The sequence below is a fragment of the Manis javanica genome, chromosome 1 (assembly GCF_040802235.1).
Source record: "Manis javanica isolate MJ-LG chromosome 1, MJ_LKY, whole genome shotgun sequence".
NCBI lineage: Eukaryota > Metazoa > Chordata > Mammalia > Pholidota > Manidae > Manis > Manis javanica.
The window spans coordinates 158756300-158778303 of record NC_133156.1 but is presented as its reverse complement, the minus strand read 5'-3'; the positions used below and the strand labels follow the sequence as shown (position 1 = coordinate 158778303).

Sequence of the window (22004 nt, the reverse complement as noted above, 5' to 3'; positions counted from 1 at the left end):
CGAGGGGCGTGCGCCTGCGCAGAGAGGTCGACCGCGGGCCGCCGCTGGGTGCTGTGTGCGGGCGAGGCTGGCTCTGCTCGCTGGCGCGGGTTCCGCCCCAGTTCGGGAGAGGCTGGCCTAAGATGAACTGGCGGAGTGGGAAGGACGCACCAGGTTTATGATGGTAATGATGATACTCTACATTTCCTTAGGGTAACGACCCCGCTGTCCCCGCCACTGGTGGGCGGGAGGGAATTGTAATGAGCTTCACCTCCGAGTGCAGGTGGCTGGCCCTCGGTGGTGACCAGCCCGTCCGGAAGACCCACAGACTTTGGGTTCTGAGTGGCTGGGCCCGACCGGAATAACGGGGCCCCGCCAGACTTCGGTGTGCCTACTTGAAAAACGAGGGAAAAATGCAGCCTAACCTCACAGCGTTGAGAGTTCCACAGGCTACTGAGCACGTTCCCTGGGATATGCATTGTGCGCAGACGGAGATGGTCTCCGCCAGAGCTCGGGTTACAGTTCCCTGGAGTAGTAAGAGTTTTAAGCACATGATAAGCAAACACGATAAATCAAAAATCATAATCCTACAATAAGCAAGAGACTAAAAACAATAAATAAAATAATGCAACAAATGATATAAAACAGCAAGATCTGGCTGTGGAGACTAAATGAGGTGTGGTGTGAGCTGCTTTGGAAAGGCAGCTCAGAGAAGGGGATGTGTAAGCTGAGAAGATTTGCAAGGAGGTAAAAGGGGCGAAGCTCTCTAAACAGGGAGATCAGGGAGGTAGGCAGGAGAGCAGATGATGCAGGACCTAAAAGGCCATGGTGGGCTTTGGGGCTTCTGTTCTGAGTGCAGTGAAGGGAATGAGGCAGTGCATGACACCAAACAGTGGGTATAAATCATATAGCTGCCAGACACATGGGGAAACAAGTACTTAATAACCATTAACAATGGTTACTAGCCCCTCTTTTATTCAGGGATTTATTTCATCACCTATTCCTCTCACTCTGGTATCAAAAAGAGTCAAATTTTACTGAGATTATGACTGGCAATCTCAATTTAATTGTGCAGGTTGCTCAATTACAACATCTGTTGAATTCAGTCTTACAAAGTTTCTCATGTGAAAGTTAGGGTGCTTGCTGTTTAGGAAAGAATGAGACACTGAAGTTTAGAATGGAAGCATGTGGCTGGATGCAGATGAAACTGACGATCCTTAACCCCCAGTTACTCTGAGCCTCATTTGCCAGTGGTAGTTTGCATTCCTGTATCTGAGGAAACTAGCCTTCCTGTATTAGTTCACAAAGTCACAGTTCACAAATCAGTTCCCAAAGGGCCCCTTGATTCAAGGGGTCTCTGGGTAAACTTAGGAAGGATCTTGCAACAGTCACATGAGTACATACCATAAATCTGCCTTCCAGAAGGCTGCAGCAATTACTAGAGGGCCTGCATCATGAAAAAGGAAATAACCAGGTCTTTGGGGAATTAATAGACACTGCCTCCAAATTGACACTAATTCTTGGGGACCCAGAATGCACTCTACCCCACCAGTAAGAGTGGACTGTATTGGTAGTCCTCAGGACCACTTCCTAGGCTCAGTGATTGGCTAGGAGAACTCACAAAACTCAGCATATGGTCGTAGTCATGGATGAGATTTATTTTAAGAAAAGGACACAAAGAAAAATCAGCAAAGTGGCTTACCTGGGGCAAAGTCTGAAAGAAAATAGGTACAAGCTTCCCAGAGTCCTATCCCAGTGCAGTCAGTCACACAGGGTGTAATTCTTCCAGCAATGAGTTGTGATGTGTGGTCTGCAGGGATGTTCTTAAAGACTTAGTGCCCAGGGTTCTTATTGTGGGCTGGTTATATTGGCCCCCTCTACTTTGTACCTATCAAAATTCTAGATTACCCAAAGAAAAGCAGGTTTTCAACAGAAACCACATTGTTTGACAAGCAGTTTAGGCACACTGAGTCACTCTTATGAGTTAGGATGGCAGAAACCTCCCAAAATCTGAGCTCCCAGATGCCAGTCAAGGGACATTTTAAGCAGACTTTTCAAAGGATGGTAGTCAGGTCTGCTATGTTAACTCTTTTCTGAGTAGGACCTTAGATCAGTCAGGGGATAAATGGAATCTGTTTCAGGTTTGGCACACAGTAGGCCCATTTGATCATTGGATGTAGCCTTTTCTTATTTCCTCAGTTCCTGAATGTTGATTGAAATAATAAATGTGACATCTGATAGTATCTGCATATTAGCTCTCTGACACATAGGTGAGCCCCAGTAGAGTCAAGAAGGCTATATGGAAATCCCAGGAACTTCCTTCCTTGTCAACATGGTAAAACAGAAGCAACATTTTATTCCTAGAGCAATTAAAGAGATTGATGTTGACATCAAAGACTTATAAGAAGCAAAGATGGTCATACCTATCACATCCCCGTTTAACTTATCTGTTTGGCCTTTGAGGAAGTCAAATATGTCTTGGAGAATGACTATGTCAAAATAAGAGAAGTATCTGCATCAAGTCCAAGCAGAGGTACAAGGTACTGTACTAATGGCCTTATGGTTCAGTAGATCCAGGGACCCTCAGGGTATATGTGCCAAGCAAGGCTGTTGCCTGTTGCCTTCAGTGAGAGCTGCAGAAGAAGCACAGCACTGATCTCCGAGATACTGGAGTCCAAACAATTGGAGACTAGACAACTCACCATGAGACATCAGGTCACCATGTGGCCTGAGTTTCCCACCACAGACTGGGTGTTCTTTGTGCTCCTCTCCCTGATTAGTTACTTAGAGTAATGCTGTAATGAATTACCACAAATCTGTTGCCTTAAAGCAATAGAAATGTATTTTCTCATGGTACTGGAGGCCAGGAGTCTAAAGTCAGTGTCACTGGGTCAAAATGATGGTGTTAGAAGACCATCAAGCTTCTACTGGCCCTAAGGGAGAATCCATTCCTTGCCTTCTCCTGGTTCTGGTGACTGCCAGCATGCTTTGGCTTGTGGCCATATTACCACAGTCTTCAAAGTCAGCGTCTTCAAATCACTGTCTGCCCTGTCTTCACATTGCCTTCCCCTTTGTGTATAGGTCAGATCTCTCTCTGTCTTCCTCCTTTAAGGATGTATGTGATTGCATTTAGGGCCTAGCCAGATAATACAGGATAATCTCTCCATCTCTAGATACTTAGTTTAATCACATTTGCAAAGACTCTTTGATATTTGCTGTATAAAGTAACACTCCCAGGATCCAGGAATTAGGACTTGGATATCATTTTTAGGAAGACACTTTTCAGCCTGTTACATCCACCTAGATATAAGTGTGTGTGCATCATCAAATGAAAGATCAATCTTGAGCAGTTTCAAAAATTACAAAATGCATGAGCAGGTGGCTTGACTCAGAATCCTTCAATGTTGACACCTGCTGCGCTGTCTCCTGTCCCTCCAGCCACAGTCATGGGCTCTTGGGGGTTCCTTACAACCAGTTGACTGAGGAAGAAAATACCTGAAGCTGGTTAGCAGAAAGATCTGCATGATATTCTGGCACCACCTGAAAGTGGACAGCTGTAGCACTCACTGTAATACTGTACAGGGGTCTCTGAACTAGAGTGGGGAAGAGGAATCTTACCATTGGTTGGAACTTCGAGTGGCATGGTGGTTGGTTACTCCGCCTAGGGTGAAAGATGGCTAAGAATAAAGTCAGCTATCCATGGGCATGTGTAACATGCAGGCTAGATGGAGCAGAGTTGGAAGATAAGTGACGAAGTCTAGAAAGGAGATATATGGATGGATGTCTCAAAGTGGCACAGGATTAGAAGGTCGTTTTGTCCTATGTGAATGCCCACTAATGGTTACCTACCACTGAGGGGCTTTTAGTAGTCAGGTGAGCAAAACTGGTGTACTGTTTGCATGTCCCCACCCACACCAGTCTTTCTTCAATGGGCCCATGTGCAATGTAGCAGCGATGGAGGCTATCCGTGGGCTCAACGACATGGCCTTACTCTTATCAATGGCTCTGCTTAATACCTAATATGCCAATAGTAGAGACCAGCAGTTGGTTCCTGCTATGCCACCATGCCATGGGGGAGCGACCTGGTAGAAGGCTCCTCTCACTATATATTTGCTGACCATTTTGGCAGCTTTAAGCTTTTTGGTTTTTAAGGTCTTTGATCCCCAAAGGATAATGAATCCACCAAGGGGCAGAACAAAAGTTCTATTTAATTAGGAGATAAGACTACCACCTGGCCATTTTGGCTTCTTTATGTCACTGACATTGGGCCTCTGCTGTTATGGAAGGTGCAGAGATTCCTCCTCAGTAGAATAAACAAACATTCTGTTTTCGTTCTTTGTTCATAATACTTCCGACTACACCACTACCCATGGGCTCACAGAATACCTTATCTACCACTACGGCATTTCACATAGTATTGCTCCTGACCAATGTACTTATTTTCCTACAGAGGGAGTGAATCAGTAGGATCATCTGTATTAAATTTATTGATCTTATCACATTCCTCATCACCCAGAAGAAGCTGGCCTAATTGCATAGAGAAATGGCTTACTGAAGGTTTAGTTACAGGGCTAGATGGGAGGTAACACACTAAAAGAGTGGTGTTCTGTCTTAAAGCATATTGTTTATGTTTTGAATCAGGGACCGTTACATGGTACAGCGCTCCCACATACCCAAGAAGGCCTAGTTTTGGAATCACATGATGGAACTGACTGACTCCTCTCACTATCATACCTGATAGAATATTTGCTGACCATTTTGGCAACTATAAGCTCTTTGGTTTTTAAGGTCTTTGATCCCAAAAGGATAATGAATCTACCAAGGGGCATAACAAAGGTTCTATTGAATTAGGAGATAAGACCACCACCTGGCCATTTTGGCTTCTTTATGCCACTGACATGGAAAGAAAAAGGGTTTACTCTACTTGCTGGAGTGGTTGATTACCAAGGAGAAATTGAAGTTTTATGCACTAGCATAAAGTAAGACTATATCTGGAAAACTATAGAAACATAGGAAAGAAAAAAGATAGAGCTATTGAAAAACCAGAACTTTCATCTAATGAGCATTTGCATCATTCCATGAGGGAAAGAACTCTGACCAGCTGATAGTTTGGCTGAAGGCAAGTCAAATAAGAAACAGGAAGGACAAGAAGGAGCCATAGGTATCAACTATGATCTTATGCCAGTTGCAGAAGTAAGGACTGTGAAAGTTTTGGGTATTTTCTCTGTTATACATATGCAGTCATTTATATATGCTAGCCACTTTCTTTGGTCTTCTTCCAAATATAAACATATATATATCCAAGTATAAACATATATATATATATATATACGAGTGGTTGGAGCTTAATTTTACAATTTGGTCTTTAGGTAACATGATACTCAGTGAGACTGTGAATGTATTTGAGGAGTAATTATATACCCAGAATGGGCATGACAACTGTTGAGACTGTTCCCTTTTGTTATGTGGAAAGTAGAATTGTTTTATGGACATGTGGATAGAAGGATGTGTTTGGAAGCTGGTTAACCAAAGGGTGGGCTGTGCCAGTACTGTTATATTGCTCTCAACTCCAAATACACCCATCATTGCCCTGCTCTGTGACACTGGAGCTGGACCCCGTAAACACTTCTCCTTTACTAGCTGGCATGATGGTAAACTTTTTCAATAGATGGTGCTGAGGGCCACTTCATGAAGAAAGAGCTTCTCTTCCAGACTGATGTGCTGTACTCTCTTCTTGCCCCTATGGTGTGTAGCAGCCAGAAGAATGTGAGATACCTGGTAGTCCTTAGGCCCCAGCACACTGGCACCCATGCAGGCAGCAAGTTCTGCCAGCCTCCCTGCTGGTGGCCAAGTGAACCCCCCCGGGTGTTTTAGCAAGTAACTTCCCAGGCTTTCCCACAGGCACCCCTGCTGGTGCTTTCCCTGTGAGTTCACCAGTGCCTCAGCTGAGAGCACCAGGCAAACACGAGAATGAAAGCTATCCAGTTGCCAGGAAGAGCTAAAACTCTATATTCTTACACCACATGGTCACTTGTGTACACGTGCACCTTGTGCTTCACTTTCCCATATTTTGTGGATATTGCATTTTTTTAGGAATTGAAGGTTTGTGACAACCCTGTGTCAAGCCACTCTGTTGGCCCCATTTCTCTGACAGCATTTGCTCACTTCATGTCTTTTTGTCATATTTTGGTAATTCTCGCAACATTTCAAACTTTTTCATTGTGATTATATTTGTTAAGGTGATCAGTGATTAAGACTTGCTGCAAGCTCAGATGATAGTGTTTTTTAGGAATAAAGTGTTTTTTAATTAAAGGATTACTTTTGTTTAGAATAATGCTATTGCACATTTAACAAACCACAGTATAGTATAAACTTAACTTTTATAAGCACTGGAAAACTAAAAAAATCATTTTGACTGACCTTATTATAATATTTACTTTATTTCAGTGGTATGGATCTGAACCCACAATATCTTCAAGGTGTCCCTGTAGAAAATACTAAGGGATCTATACAACAATCTACTAGAACTAATAAAGTGAGTTTAATGAGGTTCCAAAATACATGGTAAATATCTAAATAACAATTTTATTCATATATCCTAGCAATGAACAATTAGAAATTGGATTTAAAAAGAAACAATTTTGAAAACATTAAATATGAAATAGGGATACATTTGACCAAAACTGTGCAGAGAGACAGTCCTCTTTGGACCTGTTGAGCTCCCATGCTTCTGAGTGGGCAAAGTAAGGTGGTAAGCCTCTAGTACTCTTATTTGTGCCAGTTTCCCAGGGCTGATTGTACAGCTAGTAACCCTGAAAGATGAGCTAATGTCTCCCCACTACTCAAAAATAAAGCTTACTTACTGCTTATAAAAATAGTGAGTACTGAGCATAATACCCTCTAGCTCCATCCATGTTGTTGCAAATGGTAGAATCTGTTTTTTTCTTAAGGCTGAGTAATATTTCATTGTGTATATGTACCACAGCTTCTTTATCCATTCATCTACTGATGGACATTTATAAGCCAGGCAGAGAAAGACAAGTACCAAATGATTTCACTCATATGTGGAGTATAAGAACAAAGGAAAACTGAAGGAACAAAACAGCAGCAGAATCACAGAACCCAAGAATGGACTAATAGTTACCAAAGGGAAAGGGACTGGGGAGGATGGGTGGGAAGGGAGGGATAAGGGCAGGGAAAAAGAAAGGGGGCATTACGATTAGCATGTATAGTGTGGGGTGGGCACGGGGAGGGCTGTGCAACACAGAGAAGATAAGTAGTGATTTTACAGCATCTTACTATGCTGATGGACAGTGACTGTGAAGGGGTATGTGGGGGGGGGACTTGGTGAAGGAGGGAGCCTAGTAAACATAATGTTCTTCATGTAATTGTAGATTAATGATACCAAAAAAAAAATAATGGATACTATGAGCTCAGTGTTCCTGCATTGCAAATAAAAACTGCTACATGTACAAATCCACAGGCCCACTGCATCCCTCCCATGAGATTTGGAGGACAAGAAACTGGAGCAAACTTGCTAGTGTTTCTATTGCTTGTTGTGTCAGGAGTAATGAAGTCTTTTGTCTGAGGCAGGAGTCTCATGTCTTCTCCTACCATCTATGAAACTGTAATAGGTAGCTTAATTTTAAAAGGAGATAAGATCAAATTATTATGTATACATTTGGAGGTGAGTGCAGTTTTCCTTCTGCTGGTCCCTCAGTGTGAGGATGTGTGTTAATCAGGAGCTGAACTGCATTTAATGTTCCTATTCCCACAGATACCCTCCTGCACTATAGACTTGATGTTTCTCTGGTGCAGTGGTTCTCAGCTGAGGGTGATTTTGCCTCTTGGTGGCCATTTGGTGCTCCCTGGAACATTTTTCATGGCCACAGTTGGGAGTGTGTAACTTGTCCAGTGAGTAAGGCCCAGTGACACTCCTAAATGTCGTACCACTCACAGGACTGCATCCTGGCCTCCATAACAGAGAATTAGCCAATAATAATGTACATAGTGCCAAAGTTAAACACTGCTCTTAAAGAGTAAAGCATAGGGCTACCTTATGTTTCAGGTGTGGGCAGTTTGCTAGTGTTTTCCATTGTATCTGCTCCCCTCTTGGCTGTGCACTGTCCCTCAGAGACGGTTTTCCTCTTGCAGTTCCTAGGTGGATCCTGCTGTTGATTCTCCTTGACACATACTGGCCCGTTGGTGGCTGGCAGGGGAGGGGAGCATTTTCTGATGTCCTGATTATGTCTTAGCCAGGCATAGTCTTAGGCGCTGTGAATCTGGTCTTGGGGATGTAGCCTTCACCAGTACCCACACCTCTTTTAAGCTATAGTGCTGGGCTTGACATCTCACATTCCACTCTCTTAGGGACTGAGATTTTTTTTGAATAGACTTTATTTTTTAGAGCAATTTTAGGTCTACAGAGAAACTGAGTGGAAAGTACAATGCATTCCCATATGTTCTCTAACTTCACACACACATAGTGCCCCCAGTTATCAGCATCCTGTGCCATGGTGGTGTTTTTGTCACAATCCATGAACCGCACTGACACATCATTACTACCCTAAGTCTGCAGTTTACATTTTGTGTTGTACATTCTACAGGTTTGCACAAATGTAAAATGATGTGTATCATACAGGATAGTCTCACTGCTCTGAAAATTCTACATGTTCTGGGCATATTCCTGCTTCTCTCTCACGGAAATAAATTCTTCCCTTCCTTTTTTCTTTGCTTCCTTCCTTTCTTGCTTTTTTTTTTTTTTTTTTTAACATTTTGTCTTTGTCAGCTACAAAAGCTTCTCACCAGTGCCCTAATGTGACAGTTTGTTGCTCTTTTCTGTGCAGATTAAGCCTTTTGCTCCACAGGGAAGACAGGTCAGGAGTCTGGCAGTGGCTACTTTTCTGATTCCCGAGGAAGACCAAGATATGAGAGGATTCTCAAGATTGTCCCAGTTTTCTCTATAAGAACCTGGTAGGGTTTGTTGAGGAAAACTGACTTGATGCTAATCCCTCATTGTGTGGGACCTGCAGGATCTTCACACCAGCTGCCCTGGACTCTAGCAGTTCATTTGGAGGTTTTAGCTGAACAGTCTTAGGAACTTCTGTGCCTCTCTGCACTTATCCACTACAGGTTAGCAAGTGCTTTGGTTATTTTTATTCCTATAGGTACTTGTTCTTCCCAAAAAAGACAAGCTGGTTTGTTTAACCTTTTATAACAGAGGTAGGCCAAATGCTCTTTCCTGCTCTCCACACTTTTAAAGTGAAAGTGGAAACCTTATTATTTTTTTGGTGTAGTAATTCTCCACACCCTGCTCTTTGATGCATGGATTGGATTGTGTTTCCTTTGGGGCACACAACCTGAACTGCTTACAGACCCTGGACTCACTTCAGGCTCTTTCAAGTCCCACCTTGGGAAGGTCGTGCAGAGTGGGAATTAAACACTCATCTTCATCTTTTCCAATGAAGAAGGACTTAGAGACAAACGTATGTAAGTAGAAAGCAACAAGCCTCTGAGTCAAGGATAAATAAAAATGGCTTTCTCTAAATTAAGACTCAAGTCATGGCACACAAGATTTGTGAAAAACAGTTTCCCAACCAAGGGACAGGAGAGATGAAACTTTTCATTCACATGTTTTCTGGCATATGGAATATAACATGAATCCTCTAGGAGAATTACAACTAAGCAAAGGGATGAATAAATTAAATCAAAATCATAGTCGTTTAAAATGTGCATTTGTTTGTACAATAGATATGTACCTGTAAGTTAGATAATTTTGATTTCTCATTCTATGTATCAAAAAATTTCCCCGTTGGTCCCCAGTTTTGTCTCTGAAATGTTTTATTGTGCCTTGATTGCAATTGAAAGCAAGCCTTTAACAAATACGTTTTAAGATTTTTTACCCTTTTCAAGAGTTAATACACTTAAGTGCACTAACAGAATTTTTTATGGAACTGAATCCAGAACTAGGCAGATAACTCTTTTTCTAAGTAAAGGGTATTTTGTTAATATAAATCCCATTGTGTGAGTTATTTGTGTAAGTAGCTTTCAATTTAATGGAGTGTGTATGCTGCCAAAATAAATACGGTGAATGAACCCTTAGATCTTGCTGTAGTGTTCAATGTAAGCTATTCATAAAAGCTTTAGTACTTTAATGACATCATCTTAGTTAAGACTGTTCAGCATCAGATATTGCTAAAATAGTAAGTCCTTGCACTACAATATTTACATTATATAAAAATCCCAACATTTGAGCTTTATACCATAGGATGCCAATTTTACTCATGACCAGCAGATGGCAGTGTTCAACCTAATTCAGTTCAACTCAAGAAGATTGCGATTTCGTCAACTAAGCTTTTACCGGAGCATCTACCTTAAACATAGCCAGGTGTTAGGGATGTAGCAGTAAACAAAAACAACCGCTGTCACCTCCTCCCCTCTTCCAATAGAGTTTATTTGTTCTGTACTATGCATAAGATGAGAAGGCCTGTGAATAATCTCTTAAAATTACGGGATGAGGTCCTATTGGCATATTGGTGGATGGGAGATGTAGTGGGGAAGGATCACACACAAGAAACAAGAACTATAATGTAAAATAGAGATTTAAAAGATCATTAGAGTCACAGAGACATGTGATGGTTCCTTGGCTGTAAAAATCTGTTCCAATAACGATAATAGGGAAGCAATTGATTTTAGGGTCATCACTCAGTCTTATGTCTATAGGGCCATGGGGCCACGAGCCTTTATCTGCAACCCTTAGCACCAGATGTGAATTCACATATAGTTTGTATATATTCTCATACCAATTCAGTCTTCCTTTCCAAAAGCTTTTGATTTTCAGAGATTTGGTAAGTATTGTGGATCCATATCATCTTATTCCTGACAAAAAAAAAGAATCTACTCTAAATTCTCCAAAAAATTATTCCTCGTTTTTCAAAAAGTAGATTACCACTATGAAGAAACTGTGGGAGTCTGATTTCTATAATTGTTTACAAATTCATTCAGCACTATTTATTGGGTGCTGAGTATTGCCATTCTTGTACTTTTTCAAGCTAAAGTGAACCAGAATTAATTTTGAGAATGTTTAGTTTCATTAGATAGTTTGAGGTAATAATGAAGACTATTGCAACATCAGGATTGGAAATTATGACCTTAGGGGGAAAAAATGTTTTCTAATTAAACATAGCTTGGGATTTCTGCTTAGTTTTGGTGTATTTGCTAATAAAAAAATACACAGTGAACTAAATAAAAAGACATTGGGTCAAAAGGGGCAAAAGCCTTCCATTGTTTTTGCTCATCCATCTATGGTTGTCAAGTTTTATTTAAGTTGTAAAAAGAAAGGGGGTATTTATGGCACTGTCTTGGAGTGCTCATGGTCTTCACACACTCTAGATTTTAAAAGGTTGATTTTTTTAAACTTTTTAAAATTAAAAACTTAAAAACATCTTTGCCACAGTATCTCTAGCTGAGAAGAGATTCTAAAACAGAATCTAAATCTAAAAGTATTCTAAAATTAGGAAGAGGCAGCCAGGAGGATCTCCAAATGAAATTAGGGCAGTAGAGATAAGGATGAGGGAGAAAAAAGGCAGGCTGACCAAAGCATTCAAGGAGCTCTCAGAGTGGAAAAAGCCAATCAAACCATTCTTCTTAGTGGGCACAGCGTGTCTCCTAGTATCTGATGTCACAAAGTATCTATGTTTGCTTTACCTTATGCTGTTCTTCAGAGTATTTGAAGCAGTTTACATAAACACAAAACAGTAGGTTAAAAAGGTGTGTGTGTGAGAGAAAGCCAGGGGCACACAGGAAAGAAGCTAAGGGAGGCAGGGTGGTGGAGGGGATCAGGAAACCAGGGCCTCCCCTTTTGCACATTTGCCTGGGAGTTTTCCAGGTACCATGGTGAAGAGAGAAGCAATCTCAGGGCCATGAGAATAATAGGTTCACTGAGGCTGGCAGGGCATTTTATTCACTGTCCCCATTCTAGGCAAGTGATGAATAGGTGATAAATATTTATCAGATGAATAAAGATTTAGAGTATCTCTTGGTTTAAAAATAACAGTGGTGTTCTGTGGAAACACAGGTTCTTTGTAGCATTCAGAAATTTCCTCTGGATCCTTGTAAGAGGACACTGTAGATGTAGGAACCAACATCCTTAACAACATCTTGAAGAATAACGGGGCAAATTTTACATGGGGCTTTCATTCACTTTTTTTCATTTATTATTAAATTAATTTGTTCATTGAGCAAACATTTCTTGACCCATTTTTTTTCTAAGATGCAGGAATTTAGAAACTCTAGTAGAGCAAGAGTGTGCTTGAATATGGCAAAGTGTTATTGGGTTATATAGCACAGTCTCCTCGGAGAGTGCTGCTGGTAACTAAGCACGTAGAAGAACATGTAGCACATAGTAGGGACTTGGTAAATATATGTTGAATGGATTAATGAAGAGTTCACTGCATAGGTGGAAAATAAGAACCTTCTAATCAGAGGGCAGCTGACTAGGCAAAGATTTGGAGAACTGGTAGCCTAACAGGGAGGATGATGCATAGGGTGCGGGGAGGGCTGGGGGCATTTGGGGAGAAGTAAGTGAGTTGAAATAACCCTGAGTCAGATCTGGAATGCTAGCATAGGGAGTTTCATTTTATTTTATTTTCATTTTCTTTCCTTTTTTTCCCAAGAATGATCCTCAGCTAAAGGCAGGATAGAAGAGAAGCCAAATGTACATAATGCACCAACTCATTTGGCATATATCCTCTTACCTGAGAGCCCCATTATCATCTGAATTCCTGAACATTTTTCCATGAAAAAAATGAGACTCAGAGTTGGACAATTTGCCCAACATTACTTATTTATGAAAAGAATCTTCTACTCTTCTTAATTCAATGAAATCCTCATTCTAAAAAGTGTAATGGGACAGAAAGTGGGGAACTAAGCTGGTGCCTACAGTTCCTGTTTTTGTCCCCAGGTTCATCATACCTGGAGGACTGCTCCCAAGTCCCTATCCAGCTATCTCTCCTCCTCATTTGGCCTTGGGAACTGGGAGAACAGGTTGAAAGCTGTAACTAGGTCATGGGGTAACATTTAAACATACAAAGGTAGCCCATTAATTGGGCAAGTTGCCTTTGGCAGTGAGACATCTCTTTGCTTATCTCTGGCCTTCTTCATGTGGCCCAGAATATCTTTAACCCCTACCACCAAGAAGACTTTTCGATACTAAAATTCCTACCCAAGAGAGTGGATGCCCACAAGGAAACAAGTTGATTCATATTCTGGCAACTGAAGACTTACTAGTATTCAAAGCATTTAGCATGCTCAGGATGGCATCCACTACGTAGCAGCTGCTCATGAATATGAGCTTTGATTAGTCATCTTACATTTTTGACAACCAAGCTCTCCCGAGGGACTGGACCTCAGACACATGCTTATGCTTGTGGCCTTGCAGATTCCGTGTGATAATCATATCAACATAAAAATAGATGCAGTGTTCACATAAGGGATAAGACACACAGCAGTAATGCAGTTGTTACAGGGTTATTATGAGTTAGGTTGGTGCTCAGGTATGTGTCCCCTCATCTGCTGACCTTTTGCTAGAGAAGGTAGAAGGGAAAAAGAAGCCAAGCTCACATTTGTAAAGAGATCATGAAAACACAGCAGCTGCATAACCATCTTCCTGGTGCATAGACAACTGTTTAGGCTGCTGAGAGAACTTGGGAAAGAGATAGGAATGGCTATTAGAAACAAGTTAGAAATTAATAGCATTTTCCTCACCCTTTTTGGATTATTAGAAATAACAAGTATCATTATGTGTATATGTATCAAACCAGTTATTTCCAACCATTCATTCATGTACATCTATTTGAGAAACATACCATATGATATGGCGTTGTGAAACTGAACTCCTTAAGCTCGGTTATCCCCAGTGATCAGCATAAGGCTTAACATACAACAGTGCTTGACTCCATGGAAGGTTAGAGGACTTTCAAAGGACAGGCAAATGGTCCAATTTCTGAGGAAGAACGATGCTTTTGGACCCCTGGATGGTAAGTTCCATTTCATTTCTCAATAAGAGTCTAATACAGAGTTTTTAAAAGATAGTTTGTGAGCATCTGTGGAGAAAGCACATACTCTGCTGAAATCCATCTTTCTGAGTTTCACAGGCAACAGGCCCCACCACATCAAGGCCGTTTCTTCTGGGACAGATGGCTAGGGGGATCACTCAGGAGGTCATGTATTTGTACCTAAACCAAGAATCCTATACAATTGGATTTTTATTTTATTTTAGTGCCTGTTCTGTGGCAAACATTAGGACAATCACTGAGGATAACTGAGCTTAAGGAGTTTGGTTTTATATGTGAGAAGTATCTTATGATATGTTTCCCAGAGGTACATGAATGAATGGTGGGAAATAATTAGATTGGTTAATAATAACAGGGTTACCACATGTATATTTTTATAATGGTGCTTATCATTTTCATATAAACCAAAAAGGGTGAGAAAATGTTATTAATTGATGGACCTCTGTTATTAAAATATGACAAAGACAAAAATTGAGGTGAATTATGGTAATATTAGTCTCACACTCCTGTTTGCTTATTTGAAAAATATAGTTGTTTGTGTATATTTATGAATGTGTTAAAGATTTAGTACTGATGCAAAGATTTTTACCACAAACCACTGACACATAAGTAAAATAAATAAAACCCTCCTAAACAGATGCTTCCTCTCCAAAGAACAATATTGTCACCTGTAAGCCTAACTGTACATCCGCCATCCCAGCCACACTGATCCTGGGAGATGGGTGAGTAGATCAGCAGGAGAACTGTTTAAGGTGGCCAGAAACTCATGACAGCATCTATGTATTTCCTTCTAATGGATTTTTTTCCCTCAAGGTCAGGGCCTGTGTACTGTCACCTTGAAACTTGGTAAAATGCCTGGAGAGTCACAAGTTTTCACTAAGTACTTCTTCAAGATGTATTTTCTTCCCTCCCCACCCTGCCAAAAAAACTTAATTTGACCTGATACTGCATTAATTATAAAATAGCATCTGTATTAGTTTCCTGTTGCTGTGACAGATTAATGCCAATTTAGTGACTCAAAACCACACAAATTTACTAACCTAGTTTCAGAGAAATCAAGGTGTTGGTAGGGCTGCATTCCTTGCTGAAGGCTTTTGGGAAAATCTGCTTTCTTTTCTCTTTAGAAGCCACTCATATCCCTTGCTTATAGCCTCTGTCCTCCATCTTCAAACCAACTACTCTCTGATCCTTTTTCTGTGGCCACATTTCTTTGCTTGACCACTCTTTCCAGAAAGATTCTCTCCTTTTCTTTGAACGATTCATGTGATTAGACTGGGCCTACCTGTATATTCCAAGATATTGCCACGTAAAGTATCATAATCACATATTATGTGATTATATTTAGTATTAGATGTGGACATTTTGGGGAAGCCATATTCTGCTTATCACAGCAGCCAAATTAGAAAGGTGGTGTTATTAAGTTGTTAGAGGACACCCAGTATATTGTACTATGCTTCACTTCAACCAAGTACTTGAAAATTGTAGCAAGAAACCAAAACAGCAAGGTGATCTGGAGTTCTACCAATCTAAGGGATGTTTACAGGAATAGGATGTTTAGTTTAGGGAAAAAAGAAGAAATATTTTTGGATGGAGTGAGGGTTGCAGTTTGAGAAGGCATGAGATACTGGCTTCTTCAAAAGGTCAGAAAGTTCTGTCACTTGGCAGAGGATTTAAACTTGTGCTGTGCAATCTCAGAGGACAGAATATGTTTAATACTGGAAACTCTAGGAAAGCAGTTTTGACAGAAATTAAGGCAGAGCTCTGTGGAAATGATTGATGTCTTTCAATACAACAGTCTGGAAATGGCATGCCTGGATGACATGGTGAGTCTTGTAAGGAGATTTGAGCATAAATGGGGGATTGCCTCAGATGTACTTTCAATTCTGTCTGACCCTCACAGTCACTAATTGTATGACTGCAATTCTGCTCATGACCTTTGGACACCTGCATCTGTATACAGCTGGAGCTGGGCAAGACCCTATGTCCTTACCAGCCAGTATCTTTTTGCCCTTACCAAATCTGTATCTAAGGATCTATCCCGTGCCAAATGAGAAGTGGCAAAGGAAGCTGGTAGAGCTCAGATGGTTCTTTATAAGATGCAGTGACCCATGTTACTATTGAGAATATGTATATATATTATGTATATATTTTAAAATATGTACCCCCCTGTACAGATTTTAAAATACTACATAACACAGGGAGAGTACAGATTTGGAATAATTTGTGGGTCGAGTGTTCTAAAAAAATATCTGTATTTTTTTTTTAACTGAGAAGAGCTATTTGTCTGCCATCTTTTAGTTTCTTCTTTAAAGGAAACCAGTATATTGAAAATGAATACAGATTTAAAAATATTACATACCACAGGGAGAGTACAGATTTAAAAATATTATACAAGAATTAAAAAATCATCTGTGGCATAGTCAGACATGAAACGAACCCAAGTAACTATACAGACAAGGCATTAAGACAGTGTAGATTCATTGCTATTAAGTGGTCTGCATGCATGTCAAGTATAACTCATATTTTGAAAAAGTTGGATATTTAAAAAGAGGAAAAAGTAGACAGATTTTTTCATCTGAATCCAATGAATATGTATTTCTTAATCAAGATGAATATATAAATATATATACATTATCTATCTATCTATCTATCTATCTATCTATCTATCTATCTATCTATATTAATCCAGAGAAAATATATTTTTCATTGTTTGACGTTGGCACAATTATTTGGAATCACCTGTACAAGACCTGGGAGCTGCTATAGACAATGCTGTTTTTATTCTGTAGAGTTTGCTGCATAAAAGTACTTTTCTATTCTTTCGTTTTTGTTACCACATTCTTGATCTTCAAAGTACATACCTGAATGTCTAAATTATAAACCTGAAATGCACTCAGTATTATGTTAGAACACTTGACCCACAAATTATCACAAAATTGCCTAAAAGGAGTTAAGAAATTAATCTCGATTAAAGATTGCAGCGTGAGAGGTGAGACAGAGGCTTCCTTCTAAAACTGCATATAATACAAAAATATAATTAATACAACTAATCCTGAAAGAGCAACAGGAAAGATGACTATGCCAAACTGCATACACCTGGAGAAAAGAATAAACCTCACAGAACAGGGTAATGTACCAAAGACGTGGCCCAGTGGAACCCAAGCCCTTCCCCCACACCAGCTCACCAGGAGAAAGAAAAACAGAGCCAGGAGGGAGTGGAGGCCTGGGACTGCTGAATACCTAAGTCCGGAGATCTGCTCTGGGAGCACAAACCCACATTTCATGGTGCTTGCATGGTACTCTCATGATTAAGGGGGTTGGAAAGCTAAGACAGGTGGAATTCCGGGAGCAACTGAGATTCCAGCCGCTTGTGGAAAGCAGGGATCCATATCTTGCTGCTCTGGGACAAAAGAAAGGTGGGCAGTCTGAGAGACTTCCTAACAGCAAGAGGGCTGCTAAAGGGGCAAAAATTGCACAGAACTTACTGCTCAGGAGAAAGGACAGGTAGACAAAATTGTCTGGGTGCACTCTGCCCAGCAGGTTGGGAGCTTTCACTATCATCAGGCATTCAGGCTTTCTGGCTGACTACACAGCTCCAAGGACACCCTCTGTGATATCCTACTGCACCTTTCTTGCAGCCAGCCCCACCTACCACCAAACTGGTAAACCCTATCTTGGTGTTAGGCCAGCCAAAGGGAAGACCTGTCTACAGAAAGTACAAACACAAAGCATAGAGGCTTATACATGTGTGCTCGGCCCACTGGTTCAGGCAGTGGAGACAGGCATAGCAGCTGGGAGGCAGGAAACTGCTCTTTCCTCCCACCAATACCGCTCCCCTGAGACCCCTGACACCACTTCATGCTGCCTACAAGAGACTCACTTTAACCCCCAAAGACATACACAGACTAAAAGAGAAGGGATGGAAATAGATATTTCATGCAACTAATAGGGAGAAAAATGCAGAAGTTGCAGTACTTGTATCAGACAAAATAGACTTCAAAACAAAGAAAGGCACAAGAGACAAAGAAGGACATTACATAATGATAAAAGGGTCAATCCAAAAAGAAGATATAATCGTTATAACTATATATGCATCCAATGCAGGAGCACCTACATATGTGAAACAAATACTAACAGAATTAAAAGGGGAAATAGAATCCAATACCTTCATTCTAGGAGACTTCAATACTCCACTTACCCACTCACTCTGAAGGACAGATCAACCAGACAGAAAATAAGTAAGGACACAGAGGCACTGAACAGCACAATAGAACATATGGACCTAATAGACATCTACAGAACTCTACACCCAAGAGCAGCAGAATACACATTCTTCTCAAGTGCACATGGAACATTTTGAAGAATAGATCATATACTAGGCCATAAAAAGAGCCTTGGTAAATTAGAAAAGACTGAAATTGTACCAACCAGTTTCTCAAACCACAAAGGTATGAAACTAGAAATAAATTGTGCAAAGAAAATGAAAAATCCCACAAACACATGGAGGCTTCACAACATGCTCCTAAATAACCAATGGATCAATGATGAAATAAAAACAGAGATCAAGCAATATATGGAGACAAATGACAACAATAATTCAACACCTCAAAATCTGTGGGATGCAGCCAAGGCCATGCTAAGAGGAATGTATATTGCAATACAGCAGTCTAAACTCACAATTAATGAAACTAGAAAAAGAAGAACAAATGAGGCTCAAAGTCAGTAGAAGGAGGGACATAATAAAGAGTAGAGCAGAAATAAATAAAACTGAGAAGAATAAAACAATAGAAAGAACCAATGAAAGTAAGAGCTGATTCTTTGAGAAAATAAACAAAATAGATAAACTCCTAGCAGACTTATCAAGAAAAAAAGAGAGTCTACTCACATAAACAGAATTAGAAATGAGAAAGGAAAAATCACTACAGACACCACAGAAATACAGTTATTGGAGAATACTATGAAAAATTACATGCAAAGAAACTGGATAACCTAGAAGAAAAGGACAACTTTTTAGAAAAATGCAACCTTCCAAGGTTGACCCAGAAAGAAACAGAAAGTCTGAACAGACCAATTACCAGCAATGAAATTGAACTGGTAATCAAAAAAACTACCTAAGAACAAAACCTGTGGACCAGATGGCTTCACTGCTGAATTTTATTAAACTTTTATTGAAGACCTAATACCCATCCTCCTTAAAGTTTTCCAAAGAGTAGAAGAAGAGGGAATACTTCCAAACTCATTCTATGAGGCAAGTATCACTCTAATACCAAAACCAGGCAAAGACACCATGAAAAAAGAAAATTACAGACCAATATCCCTGATGAACATAGTTGCAAAAATACTCAACAAAATATTAGCAAACTGAGTTCAAAAATACATCAAAAAGATCATCCATCATGACCAAGTAGGTCATGACCAGAGATGCAAGGATGGTACAACATTTGAAAATCCATCAACATCATCCACCGCATCAACAAAAGGAAGGAAAAAAATCGCATGATCATCTCATAGATGCTGAAAAAGCATTTGACAAAATTCAACATCCATTCATGATAAAAACTCTCAACAAAATGGGTATAGAGGGCTAGTATCTCAACATAATAAAGGCCATATATGACAAACCCACAGCCAACATCGTACTTAACAGCAAGAAGCTGAAAGCTTTTCCTTCAAGATCGGGAACAAGACAAGGATGCCCACTCTCCCCACTTCTATTCAACATAGTACTGGAGGTCCTAGCCATGGCAATCAGACAACACAAAGAAAAAGAAGGCATACAGATTGGCAAAGAAGAAGTTAAACTGTCCCTGTTTGCAGATGATGTAATACTGTACATAAAAAACCCTAAAGAATCCACTCCAAAACTACTAGATCTAATATCTGAATTTAGCGAAGTTGCAGGATACAAAATTAATACACTGAAATCTGTGGCATCCCTGTGGAGTCCAAATGAACTCATGGGACTACATCAAACTAAAAAGTTTCTCTATGGACACCATAAACAGAACAAAAGACATCCTACAGTATGGGAGAATATATTTGTAAATGACATATCCGACAAGGGGTTATCATCCAAAATATATAAAGAACTCATATGCCTCAACACCCAAAAAGCAAATAACCCAATCAAAAAATAGGTAGAGGATATGAAGAGAGTTCTCCAAAGAAGAAATTCAGATGACCAACATACACATGAAAAGATGCTCCACATCATTAATCATCAGGGAAATGCAAGTTAAAACCACAATGAGATATCACCTCACACCAGTAAGGATGGCCAATATCAAAAAGACTAAGAACAATAAATGCTGTTGAGTATGCAGAGAAAGGGGAACCCTCCTACACTCCTGTTGGGAATGTAAGCTAGTTCAACCACTGTGGAAGGCAATATGGATGTTCCTCAAAAAACTAAAAATAGAAATACCATTTGACCCATGAATCCAACTCCTTGGAATTTACCCAAAGAATACAACTTTTCGGATTCAAAAAGACATATGCACCCCTGTTTATCACAGCACTATTTACAATAGCCAAGATATGGAAGCAACCTAAGTGTCCATCAGTAGATGAATGGATAAAGAAGATGTGGTACATATTCACAATGGAATACTATTCAGCCATAAGAAAGAAACAAAGCCTACCATTTGCAACAACATGAATGGAGCTGGAGGATATTATGCTCAGTGAAATAATGCAGATGGAGAAAGACAAGTGCCAAATAATTTCCCTCATTTGTGGAGTGTAACAATGGAGCAAAACTGACTGAACAAAATAGGAGCAGACTCACAGACTCCAAGAAGGGACTAAAGGGGAGGGGTATAGGAGAGAGGGGTGTGGGAGGGAGGGAGAAGGGGATAGAGGGGTATTATGTTTAGTACACATGGTGTGGGGGAATCACGTGGAAAACTGTAGCACAGAGAAGGCAAGTAGTGAATTTGTGACATGTTACTACACTGATGGACAGTGAGTGCATTGGGGTATGGGTGGGGACTTGATAATATGAGTACATGTAGTAACCACATTGTTTTTTCATGTGAAACCTTCATGAGAGTGTATACCAATCATACCTTAATAAAATAAAACACAGGAATTAAAAGTGTAAAGAAAAAAAAGAAACTAATTTCAACTAAAAGACAAGTCTTTTTGGTTCTTCATAGCTGTAATTTATGTCTCTTCAGAGAGAGTCTTAAGTGTCTTTGGGATTGTAATGATCATTCTGGACTAAGAGGAGCTTGTTCAGACACTCAAGACCCTGGACCAATACTGTTAATGACTTCATACCATTTCATCTTCTTTCCACCTCTGTGGATTACCCGACAGCTTTAATGATGATTCTAGCCAGCTCCTGATGCTCCTCTCTGCAGTCAGGGGAAGGTCAGCTATTTTTTGATCCCTATGGGAGAGAGACAGCTCCTCAATCAGTACCCTAAAATAGCTGGCCATTCTCAGCTGCTGGGCTGGAGTCCCTCCAGGGAAGAGAGAGGGAATACAAATCCACTGACCGGGTGCGAGAAGCCACCGCAGCGTGGGCTAGAAGCCACTTCTCAAGAAGACTCTGCCAAATCGAAAATTTGTATATATATATATTTTTTTAATTGAGAAGCTGTTTGTCTGCTATCTTTTAATTTCTTCTTTAAAGAGACACCAGTGAACTGAAAATGAGACTAAACATTGCCATCTTCTTCGGGGCTCTCTTTGGTGCTCTGGGAGCTCTACTCTTTTTGGTGTCTTTTGGATCCGATTATTGGCTTCTTGTGACTGAAGTGGGGAAGTGTTCAGGTGAACAGCAGGTGCGTCTCCTCTTCCAAATACTGATATACTTGGTAGTGATGAGGATGGCCTTTTGTATCTTTTTGAAATCAGAGAATAGTAGTGGAGTGTCTATTTCTTCACTGAACAGATATGTAACGAAGTGCTTATCATTATTTGGGATAAAGTACATTGCTTTAAAAA

The 22004-nt window shown here is 40.3% G+C and overlaps 1 protein-coding gene across 3 annotated transcripts in view; it reads left to right on the top strand.

The window, feature by feature from the left end:
- Window positions 1–26: 26 nt before the first annotated feature.
- The window catches only part of TMEM182 (transmembrane protein 182), a 73465-nt gene continuing 51487 nt past the window's right edge, over window positions 27–22004 (top strand). The window contains exon 1 of one of the 3 annotated variants that reach the window (XM_017653570.3): window positions 27–163. In XM_017653570.3, coding sequence (XP_017509059.3) covers window positions 158–163 — 6 coding nt within the window. In that variant the 5' untranslated portion in view covers window positions 27–157. Of the gene's footprint in view, window positions 164–21517; window positions 21842–22004 lie in introns of those variants that run through there. The other 2 variants (XM_073239076.1, XM_017653569.3) reach the window with 2 other exon arrangements.